Here is a 21,477-nt window from a genome sequence, read left to right on the forward strand (position 1 = left end):
CTCCCTCCCAGGCTGTGAGAAGCTGCCATCTGGCAGCCCTCTGAAGAGCTGGTGTGGACTCCCTGGTCCACAGGACAGGGCACAGCTACCCAGTCACCTCAGGGCTCCTCTTAGACCAGGCAGCCCAGTAGAGTCAGGATCCTCTCCAGTCACTCTTCTCTCGGCATCCTAAGGAACCGTGGTTGATTTACAGCCTTTCTCAGGCAAGGCCCTAGCTTCCAAGGAACGGAGCTTTCCTGTGGTAAAGCCCCATCTAGCCTCTCTTCAGGGGGATCCTCAAGTGACTCAAAATATTACGTCCTTAATTTGTCTAAAGTGGCTAAGAAGGAAACATTGTTCTTTTACATGAAAGACTTTGAGTTAGATCCACTCCATTCAGCATCTGAAAGGAACCTTGGAATCAATTTTCAATAATTCATCTACATGGGCTGCAAGGAGGGGCACACAGTGTGACCGGCTCGGAGCTACTGCCATGTCCATCGGGATCCATGAGACCTGAGGCGGCTTGATCGGTTCTTGGTCATCTCAGGGTTCCAAGCATGAGTCCAGCAGCGATCCTAGTTCAATGCCGCATACTTTCTTTGGCCAATCCTCCCTGGTCTTGAGTTCCCTGAGGTGACAGAAGCCTGAAACAAAAAGAACAGCAGTGACCTACATGTGTCCAGCCTAGAGGCTGGGTAGCAGGGTGGGTCCACAGATCACTGACGCACGGGCAGAGTGTGTTGGCACCTTCTGTGGGTGCCAAGTTCCGCTGCTTAGCATTTCCTAGCCCACAGCACTGCAAAAATGATTTGTGTTTGTTCTGCCACAGTTCTCTCAAGGCTATGAGAACTGAGGAGGCTAGCTCTACAGAGCTGCGCCAGCTAAGGGTTCCGTGAGCCCAAGCGTGGACAGTGGCCTATGGTCTTCTGTCACCGCATGCCACTAGAGAAGACCAGCATATTCTTCCTCCCTCACTAGGTCTTACTTGGATCAAATCCAAGGAATCTGTCATAGTATTCAACTACAAGGTCAAAAGAAAAATAAGATCTTGTAGCTGGAAATATAGACAAAGACGTGACAGCAGCAGCCTCATTTACACAGGGCCCAGCACAGGAGGTGGCAGGGCCCTCAAGAGGACTATACAGAGTGACCAGAGCTGGCTCTAACACAGCTGAGGGCAGGGTCCCTGGGAGAGTGAGCTGAGGACATTGTGATCAGAAGGTCAGATACCTGAGCAGGCAACTCATTTTTGAGCCCTTCTTGGCTGCCACGAATTAATTACTTCTCAGTAGACTTTGCATGACATGAACAAAAACAAACAAAAGAAATAAGGCAGCTGGACAGATGGCTCAGTGGTTAAGAGCACTGGCTGCTCTTCCAGAGACCCTGGGTTCAATTCCCAGCACCCACATGACAACTCACAACCATCTTTAACTCCAGTTCTGGGAGATTTGACACCTTCTTCTGGTCTCTGTAGGCACTAGGCATGCAAATGGCACACAGACATAAATGCAGCAAAATATTCATATACATAAAATAAAAATTTAAGTAAATAATAAACTTTGCTTGCTTGTTCCTCAATTAAGAAAAAAAAAAAAAAAAAAACCCAAAACTAAAATAGACAACAAAAAACCCACACAACATGCTTGCCCCAGGGCTAGGGAAATAACTCAGTTTGTAGAGTACTTGTCTAGCATGTATAAGTGCCTGGTTCAAGTCTCCTGTCCCCCAAAATAACGACGCTTGCCCAGAGACCTTCCCCTCCACAGCTCCCCAAACAGAAGCTGAACTACACTTCCCCCCAAAAGACTGGTGGAGGAAAGAAACCACACAGCTCACTCTATATTCTCCTGGGCAGAAGTGCATGGGACCATGACTGAGGAGGGGGTGGTCAGACCCTTAAGGAAAGATGCCATTCCAGTCTTCAGGGACAGAGAATGAGGACCTGGAATCTCACAGTGGGCACCAGAAAATTCCCATCTGAAAACTGCACCCAGCAAACTCTAAACCCAGCACCTATGGCAGACCCAAAAGGTCTTCAAAGCTACTGGGCAGTGTGTCATCCAGAGGGATTAATCAGGAATGAGACAATGAAAAACTCCAAACCAGGAGTCTCCTTGGTGGAGCTGCTCTCAAGAAGAAGAGGACTGGGCTGGAAGCCTTTGGCTCACCTGGGGGAAGCCATACATCCTGTGCAGGAACAGGGAGTTGGCAACAGAGGGAGGCAACCTTCAGCCCATGGTAACAGAAAGAAAAGCCCTTAACCTCGGGTGTGGTGGCGCACTCCTTTAATCCCAGCACTCAGGAGGCAGAGGCAGGTGGATCACTGAGTTCGAGGCCAGCCTGGTCTACAAAGTGAGTCCAGGACAGCCAGGGCTACACAGAGAAACTCTGTCTCAAAATACAACAACAACAACAACAGTCCTTAACCTGAAGAGCCCAAAGCAGTGAGAGACATGAGGCAAGCAAGAACGCAGATTACGTCAAGTGAGACAGCAAATCTACAAGAAAGGGAGGCTTAGGCCTAGAAGAGGGACTGGAAGCCACATCTCTGCCCTGTGGCTGTGTAACTCTGCATTAAAGAATAGCCAGAGGGGATGGAGAGAGGGCTCAGGGGTTAAGAGCACTGGCTGCTCTTCCAAAGAACCGGAGTTCAATTCCCAGGACCCACATTTCACAACTGTCTGTAACTCCAGTTCCGGGAGATCCAACTCTCTCACACAGATATATGCAGGCAAAACACCAATGTATGTTAAAAAAAAAAAAAAAAAAAAAAAAAAAAAAGCTCTAGACAGCCAGGGCAACACAGAGAAACTGTCTCAAAACAAAACAACCAAAGCCAACCAACAAAACAAAAAACAAAAGAGACTCACAAAGCAGGCAAGCTGGGGTCATGAGGAACAAAGCCACGGGTCACTTACCTGTACCAACTGAGCAGGGTTGTAAAAGGGCACAGAGCCACCAGGAGTGGCCCCTGCAGGACAGTGGTCTCCAGGAGCCTGTGAAGCACAGAGAAGGTCCTCAGCAAGCCAGTGCTACAGCGCATCAGAAGGACCACCAATGTTCCAACAGGCCCCAGAGAAAGACAGCTCTGGCAACACCTGTTTTCATTACTGGATGGTTCACAGAACAGCCAGAGACAAAGCACCATGCAGTAAAAATAATCTGAACAGCAACATGCAGATGATGAGTGCAGGACACTGAGACTTCATTAGTGCAGTTAGGAGACCTGCTTGCTCTAAAGTCACAGGCAGCTAGAAATGCCCCCAGCTACTGACACAGCCTGGCTCCAAGACACAAGGTGAACAGCATTCCTTGTCTCCTCCAGTCTGGCTATCATGGCCACACTCCCATTGGCTACAAAGAGACTTCCTCAAGCCTCATCAGCAAGAAGAAATCTTTCTTCCCAAGTGGTGTCTTAGCTCAGGAGATGCTGATAGCATGACTGGGGTCAGGCCACTTCACAAGGAGCAGTTACGAAGCTCATCTCAAAACTCTAAACCCTGTGAGGTGAGTCCACCACCAGCATATCTAGACAGTAGCATAAGCCCAGACCCTTTAAAAAAGGAAAACTGCGTCTCTGCCCATATGATGCTGGGGTAAGACAAGGGGTTAGTGACAAAGTGAAGAGGATGGCAGACTCTCTAAGGACACAAGGGCTACACAGCCCCAAGGAAGGAGGGAGCCACCAGCCACAGGTACCTGATGGAAATGCCGGCTCACTTCCTGTGAGAGCGAGCTCAGAGAGCTACAGCGCGAGAGCTATGGAACAGCAAGAACACACACAGATACAGACATGAAGATCAGCATGCGCCTCTGCTCCAAGCTGCCAGCTGGGTTCAAAAGCTTTATGATGCCATTAGAATCAATGTCACTCAAATGAAGACAGCCAGAGATAGCTTCAAATGCCATCCATAGTTTTGGTTAAGAAAACTGTCATTATTCCGGGAAAGGGGAAAAAACTCTGTCTAGCTCTCAGCTCTCACACTGGGACACTTCAAAATTCTGAAATTGTTTAGGCTACTCTGAGAGAACTCTGGCTAGAAAATGATGTCAGCCCCCACACCTGACTCAGAGCTCCTGAGCAAAAGTGATCAAACAAGTTAATGTTTTACTATGAATAAAACACAGTCTTTCAATCTTGCACTTCCTTTTCCTACTTATTTCCACACATTTCATTTTATTTATTTATTTATTTATTTATTTATTTATTTATTTGGTATGCAGTGTTTTGCCTGCACACCAGAACTCATTATAGATGGTTGTGAGCCATCATGTGGTTGCTGGGAATTGAACTCAGGACCTTTGGAAGAGCAGTCAGTGCTCTTAACCTCTGAGCTATCACTCCAGCCTCATTTCCACACATTTCTAAAGAAGCCTCTGTTCTAGGCCAAAATGCCCCACCACATCTACACACACCCACACATACATGCAACATGCACACACTCATGCACATGCACACACATGCCCTCCACCTCCTCCCACACACACATATAAGATACAAATACACACATAACACACACTCCCTCTCAACACACACACAGCACTCATGTAGGGATGGCGTTCCCTACCTCTCCTCCCTGGGAGCCATCTAGTTTGGAAGGTGAGAGCTCAGGTCCAGGGGGTGAGGCTGCAGAATTTACCATCTATTGAGGAAATATGAAATGTGTTAACTCCAATCTCAAAGAGCCTTTTACACAGGGAGAAGAAACCTGTCCTGCTGTAGCCTAAAGGCTGCTCTCTATGCTCAGGGATTTCTGTGAGGCCCCACAGTCCTGTTTCCAGTGGTTCTTGATGCTTGTGCTAGGCATAGCCCATAGCCTGTGTGTGTCTCACATCACTGCCCTCCAACTTTATGGGGGACAGTGGGAGAAGCCATGGGGTCCAGACCAGGATAGTTTCCTAGTAACATGGACATTTATCTGCTTTCTTTGTACTTCTTTACTTTTTGTACTGCTAGAGCTAATTGTTTTCTAAAAACAATGTTTTAAAAAAGATCTTAAAGCCAGGCGTGGTGGCGCACGCCTTTAATCCCAGCACTCAGGAGGCAGTAAGTTCAAGGCCAGCCTGGTCTACAAAGTGAGTCCAGGACAGGCAGGGCTATACAGAGAAACCCTGTCTTTAAAAAAATAAATAAATAAATAAAAATTAAAAACCTTTGGTAAAGCATGTTTAACACAGTTACCACCCACACAACTTCAAAGCGAGAAGCACTAATGCACTGTACTGTTATACAGCCATCACCCCATCCACCTTTAGAGTTTTCCATCTTTCCAAACTGAACCTTGGGCGCCTTCCTCAGGCCTTGAATCCACCTTCTAATGTTTTTACCAAACAAATGTAGGCAGTGTGACCTAGACACACCTAATACTGATTTGAAAAGGGGAAAGGAATCCTGAAGGACGCAGGGAGCCCCTCACATTCTTCCCACAGCACTGTTGCATACCTTAGAATCCAGGGCGGGCTCTGCCTGAGACTGAGCCCCATCTGCGGGTTGTGGCTCCTCTGCATCTGTGAGTGAGAGAGCATGAGGTCATCACCCCATCCTAATCCCTGGGACGTTCTGTATAATAATCTTCATGTAGGCGTTCAACTCTGGACCTTCAGAGAGGAAAGGCCAACTGCCAAAGAAGTACACGCAATCCTCTAGCCCTTGGCACCTTGGCCCAGTCATTCTTCTAGGCAGACTGGGGCCAGAGGCTCAGAGACAGACTGGTAAGTAAGGACAGGGCAGACACGGGCCTAACGCACGGACTCCTACCTGGGTTTGGTACGAATAAGTTAGAAGGGATTGGGAGCGGGGCGAGAGGAGCAAAGAAATCTGCAGGAGCAAGAGCTGGTTCAGTCCGCTGTGTCCCACTTGGGTTTAGAACATCCACATAGCGAGCTCTGGACCCACCTACCAACAAGAGGGGAGGCAATCAGTTGAGCACCAAGCAACCTCCGATATTCTTGGCTACCACTGAGTCAGAGGAACAATGGGGGCCCACCAGTACTGCCGAATGGGCTTGCTTCCATTCCACCCAGGCCCAGGCTGCATATTTTACTAGGGGAGCTTTGGCCTATGGACTCTCTACCAGCTCCGAGGGTGGAAAGCACCCTGTCTACACGGGCGGTGTGAGCACTCTGACAGCTGACTATGCTCTGGATGCCACTGGACAGTGCTCTGCGTACACACCTCTGATTTCTGCTGCAGCTATTACCTGCTTTTCTAGAAAACATGTTCACGGAGGCCGTGGGTGGTCCTGTAGGCACAGTGGGAGCCACCTGTGGAACCCTGGGGAGCGATGTTGGAGGTGGGGGTGGAGCCTTCTTCTGCAGAGGGAGAGACAGCTCAGCAATACCTTTAACACGATGGAGCCCGGCGAGGACTCTCCGAAGAGAGGCACGATGCCCAGGCGACAAGGAGCAAAGCAGGCAGCCCTCCTCTCACACAGCAACCTAAATACACTGCTTACCTCCTCCTCTGGTTCATTCAAATTCACCCACTGGTTTTTCTTTTCATCCCAAACAATCTGCCCAAATTTTAAAAAGAAAAATATCAGCAGAACAAATTAAAAGGAACTAGAATCTGATTTAGACACTTTACAACTTCAGAAAATGTTAAGTTTAAAAAAAAAAAAATCAATTTTTTATTTTATTTTATTTTATTTTTGGTTTTTATCTAGTGTTCGGCCTACATGAATGTGTGAGGGAGCCAGATCCACTGGAACTTGAATTACAGACAGTTGTGAGCTGCCAAGTGGGTGCTGGGAATTGAACCCAGGCCCTCTAGAAGAGTAGCAAATGCTCTTAACCATTGAGCCACCTCTCCAGCCCAAAAAAATGTGAACTCTATCAAGTCTGTTCTAAATCCTAATACAGGGTACTGTCAACCAGTGACAGGCTTTTGCTATCTGCCCACTCTCCACCCCCCAACCAAGCACTGACACATCTGGGCAACACTCACTGATTTGTTCTTGTCATCTGGTAGGTAAGCTTCCGTGCGCTTCTTCCCAGGCAGCCAACGAGAGAACCACGACTCAGTCTAAATGAAGCCATGGAAGGCGTGAGGGCTCTTCCTAGAGAGGAGCCTGGCCATGGCCGTGTGCCGCCATGTGCAGTACCCACATCCAGGGAGGGAGCAATGGAGGACACGGCCATGTGGGTGGCTCTCATGTGCAATGAGCTGTGTGCGTTCACAGTCAGGGGATGAGACTTAGGACACCTCAAAAGTTAGGCAGCACCCCACAACTCTAAGTGTATCTCTCTTTGAGACAGTGCCTTACTATGTCCTGGAACTCGCAGGGATCCACCTGCCTCTCTGACTCCTGAGTGCTGGGATTAAGGGTGCGCACCTCCACACCTGGCTGATAAGTGTTATTTTTCATAACCAAGGCCAGGATGGTAATATGCCACCTACAGAAGCATTCCATATCCAACCTCTAGCAAACTGAGCATCAGGCTCTTCCCACCCCAGGAGTAGAAGGAAGTTGGGCAGTCAAGATGGCTCCACACAAAGCTCCTCTCCCTGTACAGAAATAATCTGGGTGGGAAAATAATGTACAAGTTTTTGATATAAAACAGATGAATGTCCCTGGGTGCAGTGGCACCTGTAATCCCAGCACTCGGGGAGGCAGAGGTAGGCGGATATCTGTAAGGCCAGCCTGCTCTACAAAGCTAGCCCAGGACAGCCAAGGCTACATAGAGAAATCTTGTCTTGAAAACCAAAAGGCAAAAAAACAAACAAAAACCCAAACAACAACAACCCGACAAGGATGCCTGGTCTTTGCCTCCTACCTCCAGGCCAGCTGCTGTAGGCTACGGCCCTCCCTCTACATCCAGCCTACCCCTCGGCACCAGACAGGAGGCAGGCCTGGTTACCTTCTTGGGCTCCTTGGCCTCCCTTTTGATGGCTTGTGCAGGTTTCTTCCCTTCCGCATCAGGTGTCAGGGATGGAGCAGGTGTCAGACTGGAGTTGCCACGATCCCACACAGGGGAGGTCTCCAAGTCCCGTGCTGTTCTGGAGGAGCCCTGTCACAAGGCAAGATGAACACTGGCTCTCCTGGAGCTCCCGGTGAGGAGCTGAAGGGGACTGAGGGAGTATTATCTAGTAGGGCAGGGAACTGAAGGGAGCCGAGCGGCCTTGCGGGCACCTAAAGCTTTCTCAGTCTGCTAGAGAAATGCCAAACACACCTACAAGCAGCAACAAAGAGCATGGCCGTGCTCCAAGAAATGGAACATATGTATGCCCGGAGGACGGCGCTGCTCAGAGCTGGGCAAGGGACCTTCAGAAAAACAGCACAATCTAAATAGCCTCTCCAGGAGCTAACGAACGGTTTCGTGGTAAGGCGCTGCAGCTCAAGCTTGCCAATCTGAGTTTGATCCTAGAGCCCAGGTGAAGGTGGAAGCAAAGAGCCTGGTTGCCCTGACGTCTGCAGGACTAGAGCACATGCACCCCCACCCCCCACAGTGATGCTAAAAGAAATCAAGGTGTTGGAGAGACAGCTCCGTTATTAAGTGTGCTTACTGCGCTTGTAATGACTTCTCAGCACTCACATGCAGCGGCTCACAAACACCTGTACCTCCAGCTCTGGGTGATGCAATGCCCGCCTCTGGCCTCTACAGGGATCCATGCATGCACATACACGAGTGCACACACACACACAAAAGTGGCTAGGCATTGTGGCACATGCCTTTAATCTTAGCACTTGGGAGGCAAAGGCAGAGGCAGGTGGATTGCTGTGAGTTCAAGGCCAGTGAGTCCAGGACAGCCAAAGCCACAGAGAGAAACCTAGTCTTGAATAAATAAACAAACAAACAAAAAACCCCAAACAAAACCAAACCAAAAAAAATTTTTTTAATTACAGCTAGAATTTCACTATAGGTGAGTGTTCCTTCTGCTTACAGGAACTGCTTTTACAACACTCCATTCTCTCTTTTGCCTCTTTCCCCACCAACTTTCACATCTGAAGAGTCAAAGTAATTTTGTTGTTTTTGTTTTGGTTGAGACAGGGTTTCTCTGTGTAGCCTTGCCTGTCCTGGACTCACTTTTTAGACCAAGCTGGCCTTGAACTCACACCGATCCACCTGCCTTTGAGTCCCGAGTGCTGGGATTAAAGGCGTGCACCACCACGCCAGGCCTAGTTGAAGTAAATTTTAAACTTACTTGTTTGCATGTGCCTGGAGGCACAAGTATTACACCATATGTGTGGAGGTAACAGGATAACTTGTAGGAGTTGGCTCTCTGTGTCTCCCATGTGAAATGAACTCAGGTCATCAAGCTTGGTTGCAAGCACCCTTACCAGCTGATGCACCTCCCTGGCCCCAGCTACAGTGATCTCTAGAGACACTTTCACTTTAAGAATCTAACTGAAAAGTTATCTCCTTCCCTTCTTTACCTTCCTATTTCAGACTAAGAACAAGGAGCCAAGGCATCTACTCAGCCAACTCATAAAACCCAGTCACAGCAAGGCACGGGAAGTACCAGGTCAGAAACGCTCCCACCACACTCCTCCTCGCTGAGCTCTGGAGCCAAGTGTCTCACAGGTGAGCCCCGAGGCACCGCTTCTGTCAAAACAAAAGAGAACGACAAGGTCCTGGAGCTGCTGCCATGGGACAGGAGGGGAAAAGGGCGCTGGCAGAGCGCAGACCGAGGGCAAAGCAACTAACTACCAGGCTCAGTCACCAGGGTTCCTTTCTAATACAGAAAAGGAAGGTTTCCCCGAAAGTATGGCAACTGCTTTTCTCTTTAAAAGCAAGCCTGTATTTCTTTGTATTTGTTTTGTTTGGCTGTTTTGAGAAAGGGCTTCTTTTTTTTTTTTTTTCTTTTTCAATACAGGGTTTCTCTGTGTAGCCTTGGCTGTCCCGGACTCACTTTGTAGACCAGGCTGGCCTCAAACTCAGAGCGATCTACCTCCCAAGTGCTCCGATTAAAGGAGTGCACCACCAGGCATGGCCAAAGTCTGTGTTTTTTGTTTTTAATAACTTACTTAATTTTATGTCTATGGGTGTCAAGGTGTCAGATTCGCTTGAATTGGAGTTACAGACAGTTGTGAGCTGCCATGTGGGTGCTAGAAATTGAGGCCAGGCTCTCTGGAAGAGCAGCCATTCCTCTTAACCATTAAGCCATCTCTCCAGCCCCAACAAGCCTATGTTTTGTTTTGTTCAAATAGATAGTGAGACAGTCACAGATAGGCACAGGATCTATCAAATCTGACTTCCAAAGAAACATCTGCCACCCACCTAGGCAACCCACAAGCACTGAGACAGACCCTGCAAATGCCCCAGGGCCATTCTGTTATACTCTAACGGGCAGTTAGGCTTCAAATGGTAGCACATGGCCAAACCACAGCAGAAACTAGCATTGCTGCTTCCCTGCACTGGACTCTTAACCCATTCAGTTTGCAAAGCCAGCACTTTTAGTTCACACGATTTCTTCTACCAGCTACTTCCTTTAATACCGAGACCAACTAACTAGCTCTGCTCTCAGGATAACATCAGTCCCTCAGCAGACATACCTGGATCTGGGCTTCTGGCCTGCTGGAGTGGAGGCCCACTTTCTTGGAGACCTGGTGTAGTGGCTGGTAGGGCCTGCCCAGGATGCAGCACTGCAGGATCAGTTCTGGAGGACTCTGGGAAGCCAAGTGCAGCCCCTGAGGGTCCATAGGCAGGACTCAACTCTAGGGGGGGTCGACACATTGGCACTGGGAACATCGGCACCCTGGCAAGGTGAGCTGGCTGGCCATCGGGGAGTGTCTGAGGAGCTGCAAGCCACAGTAGAGAAGAGGAAATCTAAGGTCAACTGTTGCTGACTGCTCCAGGCAGGCACTGATCAGCTTGTCACAAGCTCATTTCCTACAGCTGCTCTGCACAGCCATGCTTCTTTGATGAGGTAGCTAAAAAGCAGTACCTGCCCGTGGTCTAGGGAAAAACAGACCATTCACGTCCTAGGAGCTCGGGGTCAGGATGGGTGTGACAGCAGATGTGACGTGGGGCAGGGCTGTAACCTGCATGGCGTGGTCCCCAGCACAGTGCTGCCTTGGTAGTGTACTCTCCCCATTGCCTGGGTCACACAGGCATCCACACAGCAAGTCCTGTCTACCAGCTCAACACTGGGCACAAGGGCATATGCCTATGAGCCCAATCGCTCAGGAGGCTTAGATGGGAATTTGTAAACCACAAGTTCAAGACCAACCTGGGCAACACAGTGAATTTCCCATCTCCCAATACAAAATAAGAATCCTGATGCAGGGAATGAACCACAAAGAAAGAAAACAGGCAATGAGGGAAGTACTCCAGGATGGGAGCCACAGGATGGGGGCCAATAGCAGTCTGAGTCGGCAGGGGAGCTTTGGAATAGAGTAGGGAGGTATCAAGGTTATCAGGGCTGACCTGCTGGGAAGCCCTGTCTGTCCTCAGGCCAGTTGAGGATAGCTGCAGAACAGGGGCAGAATGAGACAAAAGGACAGAGCAGGTTTTTGCCTGACCACGAAAAAGGTTCAAAATATGAGGTAGGTCTGTACCTCCATCCCTAGAGGAATGGGGTAACCTTTCCCAAGATGAGTAAGATGGGGAGAGGCAGCTTCAGGCTGAGCAGCAGTGGCACTTGTTCTGATAGAGCTCTGAGGAAGCCATGGGAAGCAAGCAGTGAAATGGCAGCTGGTGTCCGTCAAGGACCAGGGCCAGGAGGGCACAGGCACCCATGACATCACAGAGGAGCATGTGAAGCTCTGCGCCTTCACGTGCTCAAGCATGAGGAGGGAGGAGAAGGCCCACAGATCACCAGTCACCATGTGGCACACAATGCCTCAATTCTGGTAGAAAACACTCTCTCTTCCAAAGCAGACATCAGCAAGCAAGTCCACGGGTGCTCTGGGCCCCACCTGTGGGCAGCAGCTGCACACCATGCATCAGAGGCTCCGTGCTTGGCATCAGCAGAGGGTTGTCGGCCCTTGGCCCTCCCTGCTGACTGAGTCCTGGGCCATCCAACTGCTCCACCTCAGAGCCCGGCGCGATGTGACACTGCTGGGGGTCAGCTCCATCCTGGCTCCACAGAACAGTGCCCTCCTACAGGAAACAGAGTCAAGCTACAGCCTATGCTTGACAGCACATGTGAACCCAAGTGCACTCTCCACTTCAAGAGGTGGCATGCCCCCAATGCCTTCCTGGCAACGAAGAAACTCCCAGTGTCACCATCAAATGCTTCAGTGTGAAAACAATAGGGGCACAAACCCTCTCATCAGATGCCTCCAGGCCAAGTTCTAGGAAAAGGCTGTGCTGTCAGAAGACGCACCTGGACCTGCCTCTCCACGTGCCGCAGCTGCACCAGCCAGGCCGGCTCCACGAAGGACTCCTCTTCTGGCTTCTCCTTCAGTTGAGGATCAAAGAGGCGTAACTGCGAAGCCATCTGCATTCCAGAGAACAGAGGTTACTGCCACATGGCACCAACAAAACTGTCCCCAAGTGTAGGACACTGGGCGAGTGCTGAAGGAGGTCACGGCGAGTTGTACAAAGCTGGGTGATCAGCGTGAGCCCAGGGTGGAGCTGACACTTACATGGATCAGGAGGCCTGTCCCAGTGCCCAGCTGACCAGGGCCTTTAAAGGATCTGAGTGGATTAAGACAGATGGAGCACATGACATGAGCCTCCTTTATTATTTATTCTCTGTACTTTTGGGTTTATCTGAATATTTCCAAAATAGCAATTTCTTTAGTTATCCCACGGACATATTTTAGGAATTGAGCTTGACATACCACATACTAGGACCTCCTTAGGGTGGCTGTGGGCTTTTTGCTCCTGTCTGGAGGTTGATCAAAATAACAAGAGGTCCCTGGCAGAGGTGCAGTGAGGACGCAGACTCAGCTGCTGGCCGACAAGTGTGAGCTTTTAACCAACTAAAAGCACTTTACATGCAGGTTCCCTCAACACAGACGGATCCTTTTATTTTGAAGCTTATAGCTGAATTTTTGCATGGGCACAGGTATCTGTAGAGTTCCTGTGCAAAGTCCAAAAGAGCCACCCAAGAGCCATTTAAGAGCACTTTAGGTATCCAAAGTAGTGTCTAGGTGTCACTCTGCCGAGTGCCACTCACTACCCCCAAGCCCAGCAAGAAGAAGCCTGAGCCTTGGCTGAGTTGGCATGATGACAGCAGGAAGGCACCAGAAGATCCTAACCTGAGTCAACTGGCTAATCAGCACCGGAGAGTATGCAGCAGGCTGCGTCAGGACACTCTTGGCTATTACTTCACAGTAGTGGAAGGCCTGTGTGGCAAGTCCCATTTCGGCCAGGCGGCACAGGTAGATGAATTTAAACACCTGGAACAAACAAAAAGTGCACCACCACAGTCCTGAGGCTTCCCACAAATGCACCGTTACAGACCTGGGCCTAAACATCGCTCCAGAGATCTTAGATGCCTCTGTGACAGTGAAAGGTCAAAGCAGACACCTACACCCCTCGTATCACCTCTGATGTAGCCAGCCCCTCAAGATTTGATGGTCTGCTGCTGCCAGACATTCAGACAACTGTCTTTTTTGTGGGCAAACTATAAACATTCCCTACTAATACACACACACTCACTCGGATACTGGGTCAGGCCACACAATTCTCATTAAAAATATTTTATATATAAAAGCTCTTAAAATCTAGTCTGGAATATTAAGAACAAAAATAGAAATAAAAATCTTTTATTCAATATGGCATTTTGATCAATTGTATATTCAAGGTATCAAAATATAAAAACACAACAAAACCCCCAAAACAAAACACCTCATCATTACTTTTGAAAGAATTTCAAACCCTAACTAAGCAAGCCCTGGTGAGCACTGGCCACCCCCTGCAGCCCCCGCTCACCTGGAAGTTAGGGAAGGAACAGGTATGTGCCCCAAGAGACTGCGCATACTCATAAGCTTCCGTCCTTTGAATGGCTTCATTAGTGGCAAACTTTAAAAATGGCAAACTGTGGGAGAAGCAAATTATTCCTTTTGAAAAGTGGCCAATTACTGGCATCATCAACCTCAGAGCAGGTAACCCCAAGTATGTCCCATCATGTCATTTCCAAAGTAACTGAAGGACAAACAAGGGTCTCTGGCTTCTTAGAGGAAAATGAATACTGTTATATTGACTTAATTCCTTACCTGTGATTTGAGCCGATCAAGACAAGTTTTGTAGTTTTCTTTGTATAAACCCCAAATCCAACCTGGGCCATCAGATAGCAGAAGTGTGCAGCATCCAGCAGGCCTTTTGATGCTAAAAAGAGACAGAACAACCACATCTCATCAGTCCTTGGAAACTCTTCAGGGAAGGTGCCAAAGAGACATTTGACTTATGAAGGCCATGTCTCTTACGGGTCCTGGCACAGTTCACACAGCCAGACTCCAAAGGCCTACCGCATACTTAACCCACCTAGAGTATCACCCATCGTAGCCATGGTCCTAGACTCAACGTCCATGTTGTTGTTCAGGTTGGACAAAACCATTGCAAGATGTGGCCTCCAATCTCCCCATTTCTCATCTCCACAACACTACAATGAGAACACCAAACAAATCCTTATCCTTCAGAGACTGTCTCCTTTAATTTCCTGATGGCCAAGCCCAATGAGAAAGCAAGAACAAGAAACACAGGTTTCAGAAAGACTCCATAGTTCTAGTATTTAGCACACACAAATCCCACTGGACTGTGGGCCACCACTAGTGTCCTGGGGCCCTGCACACTCACCGTGGACGCAGCAGGCATCCGTCCAGACATTAGCTGGTAGACGGTCTGCAGGGGGTCATTGATCGGAAGACTGTTGGCAAACCTGTGTACAGAGAATGGGGAGCTCTCCCTCTGGTTCGGGGAGGAAAAAAAACCACAGCCCGTTCTCAGCCCTTTACCCAACCGTCAGAATGAAGAGTTCACTGAGGTTTTACAGAAATGGTAAAAAACAAGGCAATAAAAAATTTAAAACTCCCTCAACAATATAACCCCAAGAAAGGCCACAGAAACCTTATAGCAGAGACAAGATACTTGAGTGCCAGAGTCAGGCTGTGCAGCTGGGCTGGGGAGCACTTCAAGATGACTCACCTGGTCATGACACGGGCATGCGTCCGGCTGTCCATCTTACTTGCAAGCAGCAGAGCATGACCCCATAAGCCGTTTTTCATGGCAGACTCCAGAGCATCCTGCAATACATTTCAGGGTTTGTGTGAACAATCACATTCACCATTGGACCAGACAGAACCACATATCATCGTACACATGCAGGGGAAAAAAAAAAAAAGTGGCAGGTCAAAAAAGACAAATACACCCTGTGTTCACAGCTAGTAGATGACAGTCTTGCCTTTCTGCCCTTTCCCTGTAGTGAGCACCTAGAGATACATACTGCTTCTATCCTCCAGTCCTGTGTGAGGAACCAGCACACCAGCTAGAACAAATGGCAGCACCACCACTGTAAGGAGTGCAACATCAGGATGGGTTCCTCATCTAGGTGACATGTAACCTCCTCGAATACTCTTCCAATAAAAATAACATCCTCAGCTGGGCAGTGGTGGCGCACGCCTTTACTCCCAGCACTCAGGAGGCAGAGGCAGGTGGACTGCTGTGAGTTCAAGGCCAGCCTGGTCTACAGAGTTTCCAGACAACCAAGGATATAGAGAAACCCTCTCTAGAAAAAACAAACAAACAAACAAACAAACAAAAACAACGCCCCCCCCCCCCCAAAAGAAAACCTCAACATAGGCTCCCAGCATCCCAAATGATCTGTGGTACAATTTAGCACTTCTGGCTAAGAGGCAAAACTTGGCAATAGAGGTAAATATTCAAGCCAGGTGTGGTGGCGCACGCCTTTACTCCCCAGCACTCAGGAGGCAGAGGCAGGCAGATTGCTGTGAGTTTGAGGCCAGCCTGGTCTATAAAGTAAGTCCAGGACAGCCAAGGCTACACAGAGAAACCCTGTCTTGAAAAGACCAAAAACAAAATAAAACAAACAAGAAGTAAATATTCATAAAAGCCAATAGGGTCTTATGATTTCAACTAGCTGTGAAACATCCATGTTACAATCCCAAGGGCCACATATGAGCTTTCCCTGGGCATGGGGCGCCACTGTGCTCAGCTACTCAGAAAATAGAGAGAAGGAGGCCACTTGAGTCTAGAAGTTCAAGGCCTGCTGGGAAATATAGCGAGGCTTTTTTTTTTCTTTTTAAAGCTTTCTGGTCAGGTGTAGTAGCACACACTTGAAACCACAGAACTTCAGGGGCTGAGGCAGGGGGATCATGCATTTGAGGCTACCCTGGGCCACAAAGACCTTATTTTAAAAATAAACAACCACCTTCTAGGTTGGGATATAGTTGAGAGTATATGCTTATCATGCACACGGTCAATTCTTAGATCCAAAGGAGACTAATCCATGAACGTCTAAGTTGATCATAAAATGAAGGAGAGAGAGCTCTGGGCTAATCAGCTACCCCTGCTGTACTGAACTCTATGGGCCAGTATGACGCATCTCCCACTCTCAGCACATCCTCTGCTCTAATGTGCACTCTCAGCACTCCTGTGCGCACTGTCAGCCTCCGCTATGTCTTAACAAAAATGCACAGGAGCGCCTGCAGCTTCAGTTCGTAAGAGGACTGGGATTCTGCACACAGACGAGCATCCACACTGTACGCTGAGTGGGCATCTCAGAGGAAGCACTGCTGATCCCTCCACAGACATCAGGCAGAGCCGGACTTCATCCCTCAACAACACTCACTGCAGCTGCTCCCTGAAGGAGGCTGGTCTCTGCCCTGAGCCCATAGACGGACACTAGAAAACATCTGCAGCGCTGCCTACCTTCTTCCGGCCATACAGCAAGAGCTCACGGAACCGCTCGGTCTCCTTCTCCAGCACGCTGGTGGGCGCGGTCTGACTGTCTGTGAGAAACGAGAGCTGGGCCTCCCCTGATTCCTCCTCTTCCACTTGTTCAACAGCTTCATTAGTAAAATCGATCAGGTTTGCCTCATTGGGTGACTTCCCAGGAAGCCACACAGTTCTGTGGTCTCGTAACAAAAGCTCTGCAATGTCTGTTCCCACCACGGTCTACAGGATTAATGGGGGCAGGATGGAGAGCAACACTAAGATCCAGGCAGACGGCAAGACAGTTCCCATGCTGTCAGAGCCTGGCCAGGTCTGCAAAGGCAGCATGTGTTAGACATCGGCAAAGATGTCCGACTCTCCATGTGGGTAGGGACACCTGACTCTCAGCCTCCCCTAAGGGCTGAGGTGTCAGCTCATCCCAAATCTTACCCCTCCCCTTTGTCCTACTTGCCCATGTGGGTGCCACTGATGCTCGTCTTCAGGAAGTATAGCATGGCAGGATGCTCTTCCTGAAGGAGCACCGTATGGCAGGCTTGACATTGCTCACAGTTCAGGATAGGAGGAGGGAATAGATTCTGAGGCCAAAGGCAAACAGGGAGAACATTCAAGAAGTAAAAAGGAACATACCCCATTCTGCCTGCATAACAGAATAATGAAATTCCAAAGAAGACTTGCAGACTCTTTGTCAATTAAACTCTCATTCTGCAAACATTTTGTTGCCTTGTTCTGTGCAAAGTTAATAACGTCTACTTTGTGGGTATCATCTCTGGGGAAAGAACAAACACCCAGTGAATGAAGGTACCAAAACTGTGAGCCAAACTCAGCAGCCGCCATTATGGCAGACATCAAGAGACACTGCACCGAGGAAGCTTACTTGCCGAGAGGTCCCGGGAAGGAGCGCATCTCTTCCTGCTCAGGTGTGTGCTGCAGCAAGGTCTGCAATGAGAGGGGCAGAGCAGCTCCTGTGTGTAGGCAGACTGAGTCGCAGAAGCCACTCCTGGAGCCACGCCCATCCCTCCGCCCAGTGGGCGAGGGGACTTGGCCCAATCACACGAGCATGAACTACAATGGAGGTTTCCAATTAAACAGGAAATCCCCACTTGAGCTTGGCAGATGTGACAAGAGAGGCTCCTGAGGCTGCAGAATATCTGTGCACCCTCCAGTCTCTGTCCATTAGTGAAAAAAAAAAATCACTCTCGAAATATAAAAGACAGGAAAGAAAAAAAAGGACAGAAAAAGAAAAAGCACAATGAAGCCATATCTAATAAGTGTAGCATCTGCTTAATGTGCTGACTTCTGGGAGAAGAGCCATCCTCTAAACAGTATGGAAAAAAAAAAACCAACAACAACAAAACAAAAACCAAACAGCCAGGCATGGTAGCACACGCCTTTAATCCCAACACTTGGGAGGCAGAGGCAGGTGGATCGCTGTGAGTTTGAGGCCAGCCTGGTCTACGAACTGAGTCCAGGCCAGCAAGACTAACACAAAAAAACCCTGTCTCGAAAACACAAAAACAAAAACAAAAAAACCAAAAATAAACAGTACAAAAGCCCTAGAAGCTGAAGCTTCCAGAAAAGCAGGTTTTCCCACGGCTGTGAGGTGCAGAGAGCACCACAGGTCCCCGCTTACCTCCAAGCTGTGGATCTCCACCAGTGCAGGCTGTCCTTCTGAAGGCAGGTTGGGAATCACTTTAAGGAGCTGACCGCCAGGACCAAACCTGGCACAGACATGAGGCACCGTATATTTCTCAGGAGAGGTCGGTCTTGATGGAACTGAATTTAAATAAATAGGAAAAGAAACAGTGAGCTAGCTGGTCATGTCTTACAACTTCCTGTCCACGCTCCCTGACCAGGTCAGCTTCAGACTGACTGTCATAGGGCACCAAGAGCAAAAGAGCTGAGTACCTCATACACAAAAATGGTTTGTCCCTGACCAAGACTTCAGTTAGGAGAGCTCTCAGTTACACCTTTTAAGCTATGCCTCTCAGGAGGGAGTCAGAATGGGATTCTGGCACAAATCAGAACAAGAGCCTCACAGGGGACCCGCTCACCCACACAGCAGTTTGGGAACGTAGAGAAGTAGAGAAGAGCCCTTCAAGGCTTGACTAGAAAGGATACTAGACGGGCTGGAGAGATGGCCCAGAGGGTAAGAGCACTGGCTGCTCTTTTAAAGGTTCTGAGTTCAATTCCCAGCAACCACATGGTGACTCACAACAATCTACAATGAGATCTGGTGCCCTCTTCTGGTGTGCAAATGTACATGCAAGCAGAACACTGCATACATAATAAAAAATAAATAAATCGTAAAAAAAAAAAAAAGAGCTCAAAGTCACACAGTGCACACATGATCACCAGACAGCTCGTAGACCCTAAGTCAAATGTCAATCCAAGGGCCAGACTGGCCTGTACCAACAAGCCATAACATTCAGGACAGTGGACACAGGGTGCAGAGAGGAGCTGATTGGACTCCCTTGTTCTATCCCAGTCTGGTAGCTGCACTCTGAACTGCTGAGACGCACCTTGCTCCACAGCAGGCCAGGAGGTGTCTGCAGGGTAGCTGTACTCTGGATAACCATGGGCACCGCTGAAATTGCTGGCATAGGTGCCATAGGCATAATCACCATGAAGTGAGCCTGGGGCGTGAGGGGCCTCAAAGGAACCGCCAGTCACATTGTGGCTTCTGTAAATCTGACTCTTGAGAAAGAAATCAAGCAGAGAAAGTGAGCGCCCATGAACACCAGAAAGACTGTGGGTACACTGCCAGAACCAGGCAGAGACAACGCTGGGGCCAAGACCTAAACAGCTGCTCTTCCCCCTGCCAGGCCTGCCCAGCACACCTGGTGTGAGTGGGAGCTGAGGCTGCTGCGGCGGCTGGGCAGGCTGTGAGTGCTGCGCAGGCTCCGTGCTGAGTGCTCGCTGTGGGTGCTGCGCCTATCTACTTCTTCTCCATAGGGGTCCCTGTGGAGCTCGGCATCATCATCGAAGCTCCCCGTGAAGCGAGGGTCATACCTCCAGTGATCATCACACTTCTCAGGCCTAGAGTAAGCAGGGGACCAAAGCAGGGAACTGGAAGGACAGCTCCCCGGGACACCATGTAACTACAAGGACCTTCCCAAGGCTGCTGCTAGCCCTGACTGCTCACTGCCCTGTTTATCCCTCTATCCTGAAGACTGTTAGTTACAGCTAAGCTTGCTGGCATTGCACAAGAAAGCAAATCCTGGGTTCAGATACAGGTGGTCTCAGAGCACCCTGCAGCTGCAACTTGAGGGTGTCCCCTTTCCTGGGTTATAGGCAGGATGGAAAAGGGACACTGAAGAAAGGAGGCAGACCTCAGGTCCTCCCAGAGCTCCTGGGAAGAAACACATCTGAGCCAGTTCTCCTCCCATAGGCCTCCCACAGGGCACAGGGATGGGTGGCCAGAGCTTCCTCTGTCAGACGCTAACAGATTACTTCCCAGAAGTCCCAGAACTATGGCTGGTTACTCCTAAAGACAAGAGGAGGGCAAGCAAGGCACACATCAGCTTCCTCCCACTTCCTTCATACATGTGCATTTCACCAACCTGTCGCTGTAAGCATAGCTTTCCTTCCTGTATGGGTCATGTTCCGAGTCATACCAGTATCTCCGGTCCCAGGTGCGTGGGTCCCTGAAGCGAGACCCATAGTAATGATCCCAGCGGCCTGGGTCTGCAAGTGAAGAACGAGGAGACGAGTGTGGTCGCAGCACACAGGAGACCCCTCCAGCTCCCGGAGCAGGCGGACAGGTAGGAGTACAGGGCAGGCATGGTCTAGAGAACACGCTCTGACCCGGAGAGGCCAGCTGCCTCCTGCGCATGATGCAGCACTCACTGGCTATTCTCTCAGTGCCAGCATTTGGATGCTACTACAAGAGTTCTGTACTAAGTTCTTTTTCACTGTTTTGGCTTGTTTTATGATGTGAGGGATCAAAGCTAAGACTTCAAGAATAGCCAGATGTATAGCTAGGTGGCACAGTTATAGCTCCAGCCCTTTTAGTAATTAATCTCAATTCTCAACTACAGGTTATACTAATTATCTTCCTAATGTGATTCAGGATGTGTATGTATGTATGTATGTATGGTTGTGTGTGTGTGTATGTATGTATACACACACATATGTATACATAGTATACATATATGTATATATACACACTTACACACATATATGCATGTGTGTATATATGTATATGTATATGTGTATGTATGTATGTATGTATGTGTACACACACACACACTTTGGCCTGCATGTATTATCTGTGAGGGTGCCAGATCCCCTGGGCCTAGAGTTACAGACAGCTGTGAGCTGCCACGTAGGTTCTGGAAATTGAGTCCAGGTCCTCTGGAAAAGCAGCCAGTGCTTTTAACTACTGAGCCATCTCTCCAGCTCATGTTTTAGGATACCGGTATTTTACGAAATAATTTCATAGCTGGGCGTGGTGGTTCATGCCTTTAATCCTAGCACTCAGGAGGCAGAGACAGGTGGATCTCTCCACAGAGCCTTGTCTACAAAGCGAGTCTAGGACAGCCAGGGCTGTTACACAGAGAAACCCTGTCTTGAAAAACAAAGAAAGAAAGAAAAAAAGAAAGAAAGAAAGGTAATTTCATTAAAAACTAACTCTAAAAACCAAGAGGTATTGTTTTAGGGGAATATGTACAATATTCTTAGTCACAA

General features: G+C 48.9%; 1 protein-coding gene across 2 annotated transcripts in view; it reads right to left on the minus strand.

Moving 5' to 3' along the window:
- Nucleotides 1–265: 265 nt before the first annotated feature.
- Nucleotides 266–21,477, minus strand: part of Sec16a (SEC16 homolog A, endoplasmic reticulum export factor) — a 33,913-nt gene continuing 12,701 nt past the window's right edge. The window contains exons 5-31 of one of the 2 annotated variants that reach the window (XM_051167105.1): nt 20,352–20,475; nt 19,629–19,827; nt 19,311–19,485; nt 18,422–18,564; nt 17,666–17,727; nt 17,419–17,557; nt 16,768–17,013; nt 15,025–15,122; nt 14,677–14,758; nt 14,365–14,482; nt 14,097–14,208; nt 13,813–13,918; nt 13,137–13,277; nt 12,257–12,370; nt 11,847–12,030; nt 10,482–10,727; nt 9,449–9,531; nt 7,846–7,995; nt 6,932–7,009; nt 6,441–6,497; nt 6,186–6,297; nt 5,744–5,881; nt 5,429–5,493; nt 4,554–4,628; nt 3,685–3,744; nt 2,904–2,981; nt 266–626 (exon numbers count right to left, since the gene is read on the minus strand). In XM_051167105.1, coding sequence (XP_051023062.1) covers nt 558–626; nt 2,904–2,981; nt 3,685–3,744; nt 4,554–4,628; nt 5,429–5,493; nt 5,744–5,881; nt 6,186–6,297; nt 6,441–6,497; nt 6,932–7,009; nt 7,846–7,995; nt 9,449–9,531; nt 10,482–10,727; nt 11,847–12,030; nt 12,257–12,370; nt 13,137–13,277; nt 13,813–13,918; nt 14,097–14,208; nt 14,365–14,482; nt 14,677–14,758; nt 15,025–15,122; nt 16,768–17,013; nt 17,419–17,557; nt 17,666–17,727; nt 18,422–18,564; nt 19,311–19,485; nt 19,629–19,827; nt 20,352–20,475 — 3,254 coding nt within the window. In that variant the 3' untranslated portion in view covers nt 266–557. Of the gene's footprint in view, nt 627–2,903; nt 2,982–3,684; nt 3,745–4,553; nt 4,629–5,428; nt 5,494–5,743; nt 5,882–6,185; nt 6,298–6,440; nt 6,498–6,931; nt 7,010–7,845; nt 7,996–9,176; nt 9,532–10,481; nt 10,728–11,846; nt 12,031–12,256; nt 12,371–13,136; nt 13,278–13,812; nt 13,919–14,096; nt 14,209–14,364; nt 14,483–14,676; nt 14,759–15,024; nt 15,123–16,767; nt 17,014–17,418; nt 17,558–17,665; nt 17,728–18,421; nt 18,565–19,310; nt 19,486–19,628; nt 19,828–20,351; nt 20,476–21,477 lie in introns of those variants that run through there. The other variant, XM_051167104.1, reaches the window with a different exon arrangement.

The sequence above is a fragment of the Acomys russatus genome, chromosome 24 (genome assembly GCF_903995435.1).
Source record: "Acomys russatus chromosome 24, mAcoRus1.1, whole genome shotgun sequence".
NCBI classification, from domain to species: domain Eukaryota; kingdom Metazoa; phylum Chordata; class Mammalia; order Rodentia; family Muridae; genus Acomys; species Acomys russatus.